This window comes from Labrus bergylta, chromosome 14 (assembly GCF_963930695.1).
Source record: "Labrus bergylta chromosome 14, fLabBer1.1, whole genome shotgun sequence".
Lineage (NCBI taxonomy): Eukaryota > Metazoa > Chordata > Actinopteri > Labriformes > Labridae > Labrus > Labrus bergylta.
In genome coordinates, this window is record NC_089208.1 from 24,169,539 (window position 1) to 24,183,935 (window position 14,397).

A 14,397-nucleotide genomic window follows, 5' to 3' on the forward strand; every position below is an offset into this window, starting at 1 on the left:
TCTAAAATGAAAATTCCGTTAAAATATGTATGACATCCGGGAAAGGGCGAGACACAAAATCAAAACTCAGGTCCCCGTCTTAAAGAACTCAGCCTTTACAGTACACTCTCTCGCAGGTGATTTACAAAAGGGCCGCTCACGGCCACTCAGGGTCACTCACGGTCCACCATTTCCACATTTTACATAACCCAAAGACCTAAGCTGTAGTTATGAATGTAATTTCTGTAATTTCTGTTTACTGTTACTGCAATGACCCCATTTTCCCCATGGGTAAAAGTTTCATCAGATCTAATCTCATGTAATGCTCTTGCGTGAAACAAAGTGTTTCCTTGAATTTAAATTTCATAGGAGATTAGAGACATTTTGCCAAAACGCACCAGCTTGGTCTTGCAGTTGTGCTCCTTTCTTCACATCTTCCTGCAAAAATAGCAGCATCTTATAATATCCAACAATGCAATGTTTTGTAATAAGTGGAATAGTGCAGTTTGCATTGGGCTGCATGAAAGGCAATTAAGTCAAAACAGCATTTTGACCAATATTATGATTGCAGTATGATTTACTATTACTGGGAATAAACTTATTTGCAGGAGTGAAACTTTTGGAATCATGAGCGTGTTACATTTGTTGGGGTCTAAAATAAATAAAAACAAATCTTGCAGCTTTAGAGCAATATGCATGAACACAATTCTTTACAACAAAGGTGTAACACATTTTACGTCTATCAGAACATTGCAGCTACTGGGATTTGGATATTGCACTTGGCTATGATGTGATCTTTGACACCATTTGGATTAACTGTGCAGTCCTAGTTCCCTTCCCTGCCATACAAACAATGCACAGATGTTGTAACAGATATACAGCCGCAGAGCCTCTCTGGGTTAGCATTAAAACCTACATTTATATTTGACCTCTTTACAGATTTAAATTGCAAGGATTTGTAGTCTGTGGCTACGGTTTTGTAACAGCTTGATTAGAAGGCAACAAATGTCACAAGAAATTGGATTTTCTTGGTCTAATTGTGTGTCCGCTGGTATCAAAACCCCCTTAACGCTCCTAACAAGATTCAGCCCGCATCATAAAATTTCCCTACACAACCGCTGTAATATAATTCTTGAATCTATAATACAAGCGATGATAAAGCTGTAAAAATTGTTCAGGCGAGGATTTTGTGCATGGCAACAGGCATTTTACATCACAAATCCCTGTTTTCTATGGACAGTAGTTATTAGCATACCTTTCTAATTCGACATGATGATCAAACATCAGACAGAGACAGAGACCGACTTGAATGTCAACCCTGCAGGGAGACAAATCAAGTGGGACTGAATCAAGGAAGAGGCTTTCTATACACAACACTTATTTTCCTCTTTCACAGTCGTCGACAATGTGTAATGTTTTTCAATGAGATAGAGGTGCTATAAATGGCTCCTTCAACAGCTGCTTTACCCCCTCCTCCTCCTCCCAAAATTCACCCCACCTTCTGCTTCTGTCGCTTATTTTCTGAGCCGTAGTATTTTTCAAGATTAGACACACAATTAACTCTAATGTTCTTAGCGGCGAGAGTGGGGGCTTACTGCTGGAGGAGAAAATATAATCATCTTTCCACAACTCGGTTCTGTGTAAGACAATGCCTGGACATTCGCTGATAATAATGTGACATACACAATACAATACACAATGCTTATCTGCAGAGTGATGCTGTCAATGGATGTCACAACCGGCAATAAAAGATGTGCTGTCAGAATAAATTGTCAGGTCTGTTTTGTACATGATAACGTGTTTTTTTCCCCACTGCGCTACTACTAAGCCCAGTGCTTTAACAGTGCACAAGGATAATCTAACAGAGGCTCAGACGTGTGTAGAGCTGAGCTGACCCCTACCTAGCAGGTAAGCAGCAGCAGTCTGCACACCAGCGCCTGCAGATGCAGCACCCTGGGGACCTGCCTGCCACACTGCATATCTTCCCACAGAGATGAGTCGCTCATATGCCGTGAGAATATTATGCAAAACAACACAGTCAAAAAGAGTGGAAATAAACAAAAGTTCAAGCAAGAACCAGAGGTCAAGTAATGCATTAGAGAGATGAACACTAACTTAGGAGTGAATGCTAATTCAACAAAGCAGAGATGGGCATTTGAACTAATTCCCATATTTAAGTAGTCAGAATAAATTACTATAGAGCTCTCCAGTACAGGCAAAAAGGAGCTGATGGTTCGCAAACTAGTGTTGTCATGGATACAGGCACTTACTTTCTAAAACATGCACCATTATTCAGCCACTATGTACATCAGAGGGTCTTCAACTAAGCTTTGAATAAAATGGCTGTGATGGTTGCACATGAGTCTGTAACAACCCCTTGCCTCATGCAGGTAATAATGGTTACCTAGTTAGCACTTTGAAGTTCAGTCCTAAATCTCACCGCGTTAACCTCATACACCCTTATCTTATGGTGGCACTAAGGTGGCATATGCTAACACTTCTAGCAGATGACATGATGAGTGATTGCCTCCTTCCATTGTTATTTTCCTTTGGTTGAAGGTAGTCATTCAACAAACTAGTTAGTTGTTTTATGATCCCCAAGATTAACTCTACATGACTTGCACAGCAAATGCATATTATGTAGTTTGTCAAAATACTTAAAAACATCATTTTAATGCCTGCCGGTTGTCATTCTTCCTGTCACGTTTAGGGATGGGGATTGAAACCTTTCTGGTTCAGTATTTTTCAAAACCTAAAAATCAACAAAATGAGCTTTAAATGCTACAATGCTTAAGTCCTGTGACGTAATGTTGTATCTTAAGTCAAGTCACGTCTTCTAGATCAAATCACGAATGCTCAAACAAACATTGACTGTCTGATTAGGTTCTTGAACAAAACTGTATAGACAGCGCACAAGCACGTCTGCATTATGAGTCCAATTAAACCAAAATACATCACCTTCGACAATCTGCAGGTTGTAAAACTTTGTCAACTCCTGCTTGTGGTGCGACTAGTACACAGACACATAATACTGGCTGTGGGACAATCATCCACCACAACTCAAAGCAGCCGTGATAAGCGCAACCAAACTTTGTAGCAAGTCCCGTTAGTTTAAAATAGTTATACAGCTTTGACAACAGCAGGATAAAAGCTAGTTGGCTAACTGAAATAGGTGACATTGGGTTGAATGAATGAATTCATTTACAATTAAGAAACCATGAAAAAACAGGGAACACATTTTAAACTTACTTTCTTTCATACTTATCGGTAAGTCTGGTTGATAAATAGTTATAACACATTCTTCATTTTAAAAGCTCAATGGTTTTCAGCATCATTTTTCATGATAATTATAATGCATTTGTAACAAACTCCTTCAAATCTCCTTCCCTGCCTGGTGTGCAGCACCTGCTCTGCTTCTGTGCCGATTATCTGCAGAAAAATGGTATTCTGGTGATGTTCATTTGAGATATGAGGTATGTAAAAACCATTATTATCATCACAGTGAACAGCTTATTTGTCACAGAGCCCATTATTCCTCATTAGGAGCAGAGGGCATTGTGGGTGCTGCAGAGCTAGGCATCAAGTGGATAAGTGACGAATGTGCTGTTGGGCTGTTTATCGCCCTATCAGTGCGACGCCATGATGATGACCGATGGACTCAGGAGAGCGGGGAGAATCAGCGCTGCAGTGACCTTGTTTTAACTGATAGGTTACATGAATACAGAGGAAATGTCTCTCCCTCGATACTGTCACCGTTCAACACACATCTGAGAATTTCAACAGTCATACTAAAGATACGAGGGTTACTATCTTCTCTTTATCTTTAGTCTCGCTCTCACCAGCCCACATTATCAGATCTGGGTCACTTGGACACATACTAAGTAAACAAATTAAAAATCATCGGCACTCAAATGAAAAACAAAGTGTGTTAAAGTCTCTGTCTGACTTCTCAATGTTTTTGGTTGACTGGTTGAGAACTGTGTAAAAGATTATATTATGTTTAATTGGTGGCCACATACCACCTGGTGTCAGTCTATTCATCACAAATCAATGTATTCACCAAAAACAATTCTTCTTAACCGCTCCAAAGCAGATACCTAAACAGCGAGCTGCACTGATCTGCCACCATGGGTGTATAATGTGCAGTCCCAACTGTTTTAAGGCGATGAAGAAGAACCTTTCAACTTTATTTGGGTATCAAAAAAAGTTTCGAAACCACAAAATTACAATGGATTTAATCGTATCAAAGAACTAGAAATGTTGCAGCTTTTTTGGTTTTCATGTCAGCGTATAATTCTAATATTATCTTTGATTTTAGGATGGTTCATCGGAAAAACAAAACAAATTGACCAAGCACCAGGCCGAAGCAATAAATCATGGTCACTTAGTCCACACATACACACTAAAGCATGACCTTTAAGAAGTGATCAACCACTAATTAGTGTCCCTTAAACATATTCCTCCAGAGAAAAGTTTATTGGCTATCACTGGACATCATTTGAATGCTTCTTGTCACCTGGTTCAGTGAGTGGGTCAATACTGCAGCGTGTCAAGTGTCATAGAAGTTAGAAGACATAAAAATCTGTCAATGTAACATTGACTTTATGGCCAGCAGGATTTAAGCATATTCTTGCCAATATATCTTTCCGTAAGAATGCTTTGGCAGCAGCCCAGCATGCATTTTTACCCCATACCTGTGAAAAGAAAATGAGCTCTGAATACAGAGTGGCTGCACGGCCATTAACAGGACTCAGAAACAAGCACCACTATTAATCATTTTCACCGATTCTCTGGAAGGCAGCAATTTGTTCATTCAAGTATTCACATATGAAATGGAGGGGGGTATGAGCACTTCACACTCCTGTGTAAGTGTACAGGAGTTGGCACAGGACCGGCATGCTAAAATATTAACGTCAGGGGCTGTGAATATTCATGCCTGCTTGTTCCCCTTCATGAAATTGTGGAGGACAGAAGCAGTGTCCCGGGAGTGTGATCGGATTCTACTTGTTCCTGTTTAATTTCCAAGGACAAGTGGCTGCAGGCGGAGTGGGTGGCTGCTTGGTTGGGGTGAAACGCTGGCTGCAACATGCTTCAGACAACAGGAGGTAAAGGGGTTTGACTGCTGGGTCATGACAACTGACTGTGACCTGAAGTCATTACTGTCTGCATGGGGCCAATGACAATGGTTTAGTTCGTGTCTCCACCCATCTTCTCCGGTTGTAACTCTCTCCACAGGTCTTTTATATTTGCACAATGCTGCAAGGGTGAAAAGAGTTGTTCCCTTAAGAGGAGTTACTCACAAAAACCACTTCAGTGTTTAGATATTCAATACATCTGCAGCAGCTATTGTAACAAACTAAAAGGGAAAAGAAGATGACTGAATACAAGTAAGGGGGAGGGTAAATTTCGAAAGAAACCGGAGCGCACATGCGCGCGCGCGCACACACACACACACACACACACACACACACACACACACACACGCGTACAATCCCTGGATCTGTTTTCAAAAGGTAACCAAGCAACGAGCTCCTGGTTGTCGGCTTATCAGGTAACTGTTTTGCGCCTGCTCCGAGGCTCACCAGGTTTTTGTTTACCCAAGGTCAGTGGCTTCACTCCTGACCCAAACAGAAAGGAGTGGTGGGGGGGGGGGGGGTGTTTGAGACTGGAAAGAGCACCAGGGCAGGTCAAACAGCAATGTAGCACAGAAAATAACTGTACAATATGGACTTGCTGCCAAAAGAACATCAATTGGTGTCTGCTAATAAAAGGCAAGGAGAGGACAGGCATACCAGGCAGGGCAAACTGACAAACACAGTATTTCCTGGACGAGCTCTTTGATGACAGACATAAGAAACAGATAAGATGGCACCAGAAACACTCGAGTGGGGAGTAACAGCATCTTTTTTAAGTGTTTAAAGTCTGATGAAGTGAACTTGCAAATATTAAAGCAGACTTACTGTCATGTGTCAGCCTTTGAATTGAGCAGAGTAAGTTAGAGCATCTGATGTCAATGATGAAAGTGAGAGCCAAACCCACATTAGCAGGTGGTCTCCTATAACAACGTCTTTTTAAAAAAAAAAAAACCTCACCAGAGGGAATCTAAAAGGGAGCCCTGTTAAGTCTTTTACACCTATACTCATACTAAGTCTTCTTTTCATTTCTTGGTATTAAAATGTTTGGTTAGCTTGACTTTTAACAATAAAAAAAAATAACCAAGTAGCATACCACAATCTATTTTTCTATCTTTCTAAGACTTTCCCACTTGCATTATCTTTTCCTAAAATGAATATTCAAGTACTGTTTTCGCTAAAGACTTCAAACGTTTTGCAGCAGCAGAAAGCAGAATGACTAGACTTTTGGGTCATCGCCTTGTAAGTCCACAGTGATGATGTCATTACATGTATCATGCAGTTTAACAGAGGAATGACACATGGCACATAGGCGACCATAGACTGGCTGTGGAAGATTACTGTTTGCATAACCCCATTCAAATGAATTTGAAGTGAAATCCATAAGAGTCTGAGTTTAACTTGAAGTAACTTACACAAGTTTAGGGTGTTAAGATACCAGGGAAATAAAAGTTTTTAAAAATATCCAGAAAATGGGGGTGCCAGTAGCCTAGTGGTTAGTGTGAGCGCCCTGTGTACAGAGGCTTTAGTCCTCAAAGCATGCGGCCCGGGTTCAATTCTGACCATGACTCTTTTACAGCATGTCATACCCCACCCTTTCTCCTCGGTTTCCGACACTATCAACTGTCCTTTCTCTACAATACAGGCATAAAAAGCCCACAAATAAGTCTTAAACAAATCTCCAGGAAATGACATCACTGTGTGTAAAAACACCTATGGAGGAACTGGTGGACCGTTTGTATTGCAGAGTCAAAAGGTTTACAACTGTTGGGAAGTCTGCAGTAAATTAACCTAAAGCATGGGAACATGGACACACATTTAAATTGGTTTCACAATAACCATAAAAATAACATCTAATGACGACAGTTAACACTGACCAAAGATGACCATGATGTAAAAAAATTCAGTTAACCTTTTTTCAACTTCTTTTGTCATTATTTGATATGATATGCTATGCAGCATGGTCAAATGGAGCAAAGAAAATGGAGCAGAAAGATCCTACTTGTTATCTTTCAAGAGCACATTGTTGTGTACTTCTCGGGCATGTTAAAAGAATGCGCCGAGTCTGGCAGATACTGTTATTGTCAGCTGAAGTGGAACAGTGCCCAAATGACGAGGCCGTGATGCCATTAAGATGGTAATGAGCCCAAACTAGTGGACACAACAATGTGAGTCATGAGACAAAAGAAGGTTTAAACAACACACACACAACACACACAACACACACACACACACACACACACACACACACACACACACACACTATGTAAACCTTATATTACGGTGCCCCAGCTTTTTGCATGGAGAGATGTGCTGGATGATCCCTAACAAAGAAGCACTTTATGACATGTGGTTTTTCCACTAATCAGCATACTGGAATGTCATTTCCCTGACCTGTGGCTTCTGTGGCTTCCCATTAAAACCTCAGAAAATATTTCAATAACTCAGCTACAGATCGAAGCCAAAGGACAATCCTGTTGCAAAAGTTTCACATTATTGTTCTGAGTGGGAGGAGGAGTGATCTGCTGGTTTCAGTGTAAATACCAGGACACCAAACAGCCACGCCCACGTGCATTCAGATTAATGAACTACAATGAACAAAACAACAGTGGGAAATTAATCAGCATCATTATGAGAGATAGTTTCAGGAATTTATAATTACAGGAATAAATACGATTAAAAAAAACATTCTGCTACGTTTCAACATGTGTTGCCCTGATGGCTCACTGTCAGAACAACCACGAGATTTGAATTTAAATCAGAAAATAGAATATTTTACCTGTCCTGTCCTTTTCCATATCAAAAACACCTAGATTTGTGTTATTTGAATAAATCCTGATTGATTTCTTGTGTGAAGCAGCTACATAAAAATAAATGAGATGTGCCCAAACTAGATTTTGGGTGTCCTTTAAGAGGAAGAGTACCTCAATTTCAACTTTAAATCCCCGACTATAAATGAGCACAAGCAAAGAAGGTTTAAAAATAACTATGCTGATCAAAGGTTTCTCTTCCCACGCTGTAATCTACCCACCTGCAGCATGAACAAACAGAACCCTTCTTAGATCAGGGTCAAAACCTGCATCAAATAATGGTGTTGAAACTAGAACGTGTGAATATGTAAATGAACCAAAACAAAGCTGTGAACAGGAGCAAACATGTGCTTAAAGTTAGATGCGATGGCATTAGATTTAGTGGAGGATGGAGGGGGGAGGGATGGGGGTCAGCAGATGGCAGACAAAAAAAAGGGCAGCACTTTGAAGTCCTGCAGCCACAGGTTTTAAAAAGCGGATCAAGCTATTGTGTTCACCGCACAGACTTCACACGGACGAAGAAATACCGGGCAGGAAAAGTCTTAAAAAAAAATCATCCACCGTCTAATTAATGTGGTAAAACCTAATCTGCAAAACATTATAGTAACCATTCACTCGATTTAAGTGATAAATCCACCTTATTCCGTTAACCGACACATAATCATGAAAAATGAAGCTTAACCAAAACCCCATTCACAAATTTGAGCACAAAAAGCCAACTTTGATTCATTAATTTAATGTAGTCCTCCAGTATGCCTGTTTCCCCTGAAAAACAACATGAGTGATTCATAACCAGGTAACAGTTTCGGGTTACCTCAGAAATTCAAAATGTGTAGAGACGCTACACAACTGTTAAACTGACCTTGCGTCAGAGTTTCTCCCCAGTGAGAAATGTGTTACGTGTTTTTTAAATGCGGTTTGTTTGATTGTTGAACAGGTAAGTCGCACTAACTTTTAGGTAAAAGGTAAATTAAAGTTAAGAGTATTTCTAACTTGTCGAAAAGGCGAGTTGCCATGTCAACGCTTTGTGGCTAACGTTAGAGTGCATGGCTGACCACACTCGCCGCCGTCTCATTAGAATCAAAGTAGCTAAAGACTGTGTGGTTTTAATTAATTAAACTTACCTGTAAACAGGCTCAGCAGAACACAGCAGACCCTGACTATCGACAGCTCCATTCCTGGTCCAGATATTCCAACTACTTCGTCCGCTGAAAGTTGCTCCAAGAACTTGTGCTGAATTCGAGTGAGAAGCGGCAGACTAGCTCGACCGAAGCATCCAAACTCCTCCACTCCTCCTCTCTCTCTCTGCAGGTGCACAGCGTCATGTGACCATAGACTGTAACGGCGCTCCAAAACAAGTCAGTATCGCCCTCTGCCGGTGGAGTATGGCAAGCCCTTTAACATTAAAACAGTCTGGCTGACAAGTAGCAATTTAGTTTTCACTAGTGGAAATAACATTTCCACTAGAAATGTAAATTCAAGATATCTGTAATTACATTCTTACATGTAATAATTCCAGGTTAAGATATCAATAATGTAATTTCGACAAGTAAGAATTGCATTTTAGAGATGTAGAATTAATTTATCATATCTGTAAAGTTAGAACAATTGTAGATATCATAAATGAACTTTGTCACTAGTAAGAATAGAATTGTTGATATCAAGAATTAACATTTTTACTAGTGAGAATTGAGTTGTAGATATCATGAATTAGAATTGCGACATGTCAAAATGTCATTGTGGATTTGTCGACTTTGAATTACAACATGTCAAAATTGAATAACAGATATCTGTAATTCAATTTGAATAGAAGTCAATGGCACAAGTTGACTAGTTGTAATTAAGTTACAGATATCTACAATGACCAGTTCCACTAGTGAAAAATGAATTGTAGATATAATATAATTAGAATTGTTACTAGTGAAAATTACATTGTGGATATGTCGCCTTGGAATTCTAATAGTCTAACTATTACCGCTAATATTTAAATGTTCAAAGTGCTTGCCATAGGTGGAGAGAAGCTGCACCGTCCCCAAGGTGCCTTATACATATGTGTGTGTGTAAATCTCATCCAGGTCAGTGGCTCTCCCTGCCTCCAAAGAAGAAATAACAACCCGCATTCAAAAACGACTGCAACATTTTGAGGGTAGGCACTTTATTCTTCCTTACAACTGTAACTTGCTATAATGCTAAAAGTTGCTTAGTGCTAATACCGGATGTTGGGTCTTTGCAGATTTTTCCAAACCTTTCAGCCCAGTAAAGCCTTTGTATTGGATTTTTTTTTTTTATTTTGAAATATCATGGTTATAAAATACAGTTTATTATACTGTGCTATTGTTCTGTACAATACTTTATTTCAGCCATAGTACAATGCAACAAACAAAATATGTGAAGCTAGGGTAAGTTGGTGGGCACTGGGCAGTCATTTTATTATTAAAAAACTCTTACTCTTTTGACTTTAGTTGCCACAAGAGTGTCAAAAGCTCATGTTTTTCTCCAACCACACTCTTAATGATCTGGAGTACTGTCCACAGGTTGTAATATATATATATATATATATATATATATATACGGTAATACTGCCACTACAGGGACACTGACTTTAGAATTGTCCATGATGCAACCAAACCATAAAGATAGTTAAAAAGTTTTATTTGACATGATCACTGGTGCCACATAAAGAAATGTGTATGGAATATTACTAATGTGCCGAAAGTATTTAAGGACTATGCCTAAATAATATTATCGTGAGCCTAAACATTATCACAATGTAAAACCATCTGAGTAGTGCTACAGAACTTCTTCACAAACATTTTCCATCTGAACAGTGGGTCACAAACACCCACATAAAGCGCTGACATTTTACTCTTTTCTCTTCTCAACACGTCAGCATGAAGTTAAAGATTAAACAACAAAACTACCTGAAGAAGAAAACCAAGAACCTTCAACCGCAACCATTAAGGAACTCCTAGAAATACCATCAGAATAAATAAAGCATTATGATGCTTGGAAATTGGGTTTAATAAAACTCCATAAATTTTGAGCCTATACATCGGACAATTCTTCACTATGAATAAATAAAACATTTCATTACAAAAAAAGGACACTAGGTGGACGTCCCCCATTGTAAAAAACACATTACGTTAAGTCTACATGTGTAGTATTCCACTTCCAATATCTAATTTAATACAAGTGATAGATTTAGACTATAACAAATGGTCTAAAGTGCAAAAAGGACTTCAGTCACAAACATTATTTCAGCTATAAAAATTCCTGTTTAAAAAACATTGGTCAGTTGGGTCAACTTGTCTTCAGTCTATTGTGATCAATAAGCACCATGATTCTAACTGTAACAATGTGCCAGATGTTGGTTAGTATCCCAGTATCCTCCTCTGTAGCCTGGAGGGACCCACAGCGTGTGCCTTGGAGTGTGAGGAGCTCTGCTGCGAGGACGGAAAATGTTGTGTGGCTGTGGAAACATAGGAACTTTCCCTGGTGTCATCTTCTTAGGGTGCCACGTAGGAGCGGCAGGATTCATTGTCTGAAAAAGAAAACAACAAGTAAGAGGCTGCCATTGACTGAAACACAGGAAATCCTTATTCTAGACACCACTCAGGGTCTGACTCCCGATAAACTGTCAGCAGATAGAAGTTATTAGCGTTGAACAAAATAACACAAACAGTAACAGAACAAAGCAATGTTACAGAAAGATAAAACCTACATATCCATTCCTCTCAATAGCAGCATGACATTTCTTAGCACGGTAATATTAAAATCTATTAGACCATACCTGTTTAGTAGAGCGGCTGTTGGGGACAGTAAGGGGGGAAGTGCGCATGCCTTCCTCATCTGATGAAGAACCTGAGTGATAGTCTGACGTCACCCTCTCCAAAGCACTCGTCACCTTCTTTGCGACATCTTTGTCCTCCTCGTTATCATTTGAGAAACTGGCCACTGAGAAGAAGGGATTTTGTTCTGCATATCTGAAAACAAAAAACAAACAACAATTACAGTCTGAGCAGGATTTATGTGCATACTAAACATGCACCATATGTGGAAAACGTGCAATAACATTGTTCTATACTGTGATAAGTGTATAAAGCTTGAACAAGTATTACAACATTAACATAACTAAATCGCACCTGCAGCACACCTCCCCAGGGTCCACCCATAATGTGAGTTCATGTGGCAGACCCAGGTCCCTGTACTGAATCCCGCTTTCATGGCAGGCCCGAAGGAGCTCTGGATCCTGCCTGTGCAACCTGTTCACTCTGATACACCTGAAGCACACAGAAAAAAAATTCAGGTACAGATATAAATTATGTGGGAGGTTTACAGAAGCTGCCTGCAAGTTAAAAATGTGAAAAGACAGAGAGCAGCACCTGTAGGCCTGGCCTTTACTGGGGTTTTCAGGGTACCAGTGTCCCTTGAACTTCTCCTGAAGAGCAACAGCCAGCCTCTCAACAAACAGCTCCACCTTCTCTGCCTCCAACTTCTCCCCTCGCTTCACAAGCCTCTTCAGGAAAAACACCACAGCTGCGATTTCTCTCCTCATATTTCACATGCGTTTCATTACGTCCATACAGCCTCTGTAAGCAGAACAACATTATATCAGATGAGCAGCAGCTCAATGACAGCTGTAACCCAGTGTTTATGACATTTAAATTAATTTTGGGGATTTGCTCATGGTAAGATTTAAGACGATTATGGAGATGGCGAGTTTCGTATGAGGAGTCTCTTCACACATTTGATGAGATTGTCTTGTTCTCATTTGCAATAAACCTCCTTACATCTGATAACAGATAGCACTATCATTACATAACTTTTCATACACAATGGGTTTCTTGCACATCAAAAGTACAGACAGCTCATTTAAAAAGAAGATTAAGCTAAATGTGTGGGGAAAAGCTTCAAGAAGACTCATTTGTAATCACACGAACAAGCACTCAAGAGGATATTGTTTACTTACAGAAAAGTTAAAACATCGATTTTAGAGATTCATTTTTCTTAAAACAATGTATTGTAGTATGGCTTCGCTTGAAATCTTTTTACTTCATTTAAATTTTTTCAAAGCTTTCTTATTTTATCAATCAATGTTTGACAATACAAAAAATATTAAGGAATATCATTATTTTTGCTTTTCTTTAGATAGCAAATTGTTAAAACATGAAATGTTTGTTCCAGCGAGCCCACATCACTGCCCAACTCATGTTGCCATGGGGATTATTCCAGGAGCTAACGGTCCGTCTCAGAAGGCGGGCTGTGACGTAGAAGTTCCGGTTAGCCACGCGACATACACCAAAATAAGGACTGATGCTAGCGAGCTAGTTGTGCTAACGCTGCTAACATAGCGTGACCGTGGATGACTTAAAACCATCAAAGTCCCATCATTCGCAACGTAATAAATTTAAATTCCCCCCTTTCCACTTGTATGAGTATTAAGCGAGTTTCCTGAAGTCAATATTGGCGTATTAGCATTAGCTCTGAAGATAGCATAGCTACATGTGAGCAACAAACACAACAACTGGACCATATATTTAGTGGAAAAAGTTAGAAATTATCATATTGAGTTGTTTTTTCAATAGTCCGTTCACGTTAGGACGCACATGACAAATACAGTGAGGCACACGGCCGACCTACCCTTCCATAAAGTGGTCCCTCCAGCATGTGGGTGAGAATGAATGGTGAAGGAAGTTGGCCAACATAAGTAGCCCTGAGATACAGTTGTAGCTCTAGCGCGCTACATCAGAAGTCCCGCCCCCCGATCGCTCCCATTGGTTGTAAACAAAGCAATGCTGCACATTCATTGGTCGAGTGTTTGCCTGTAGGGTGAGTCCAGGGGTGAGTCATACTGGTTTACTATCATGACTCACAGCGTCAGGCATGTGTTTTTTTTGTTTGTTACAATGGTTGCTTGTAGTGATGTAATTTATCGTAAAATGCGAAAATATGAAAACAAGCGTTCCTCCTAAAGGCTCAAATATAATGGAAGTATTTATATTTGGAAGAAATACACAACTACTCTACTCAATTCCTCTACTCAACACATGAAAATGATTTTTGATCATCGTATTTTCGTTCTTTGCAAATGTTGATGAAACATTTATCAAGTCATTTAAATTAATTTTGAAAGTTAATGGGATTAAGATTCTTATGTTTTTCAAAACCAGTTATGTTCACACACTCTAAATAATAAACATATAATTAACTATGCAGTAAATTATTTTATTTCTTTTATTTGGGATCTGCACATCTCTCCTCCCCTTTTTTCTGAGTGAATTAAATTCAAGCTTTACCCTTTTTAAGATTTATACTAAAATAATAAATAAAATAAATCAAGAGGTTTTTACTGAAACCTTTTTGAAATTGAAGTGACTCTCTTAAGTTACTTTTTTTGAAATGGTAAATAGACTTGAGCTTGTTTATTTCTTTTCTAGTCTTCAGACTACTCAAAGTGCTTTTACACTGCAGGTCAC

The 14,397-nt window shown here is 39.3% G+C and overlaps 2 protein-coding genes across 2 annotated transcripts in view; both read right to left on the reverse strand.

The window, feature by feature from the left end:
• cxadr (CXADR Ig-like cell adhesion molecule) overlaps positions 1-9,209 on the reverse strand; it is a 52,634-nt gene extending 43,425 nt beyond the window's left edge. The window contains exon 1 of the mRNA XM_020631208.3: positions 9,046-9,209. Coding sequence (XP_020486864.1) covers positions 9,046-9,097 — 52 coding nt within the window. The 5' untranslated portion in view covers positions 9,098-9,209. The remainder of the gene's footprint in view (positions 1-9,045) is intronic.
• Positions 9,210-10,556: 1,347 nt separating this feature from the next.
• btg3 (B-cell translocation gene 3) lies at positions 10,557-13,672 on the reverse strand. Its single transcript, XM_020631216.3, has 5 exons — positions 13,562-13,672; positions 12,304-12,510; positions 12,064-12,201; positions 11,712-11,904; positions 10,557-11,462 (listed from the first exon to the last, which is right to left on the reverse strand). Exons 2-5 carry the CDS (start codon positions 12,474-12,476, stop codon positions 11,265-11,267), a joined length of 702 nt encoding a protein of 233 aa, XP_020486872.1. The 5' UTR covers positions 12,477-12,510; positions 13,562-13,672; the 3' UTR covers positions 10,557-11,264.
• Positions 13,673-14,397: the final 725 nt, after the last annotated feature.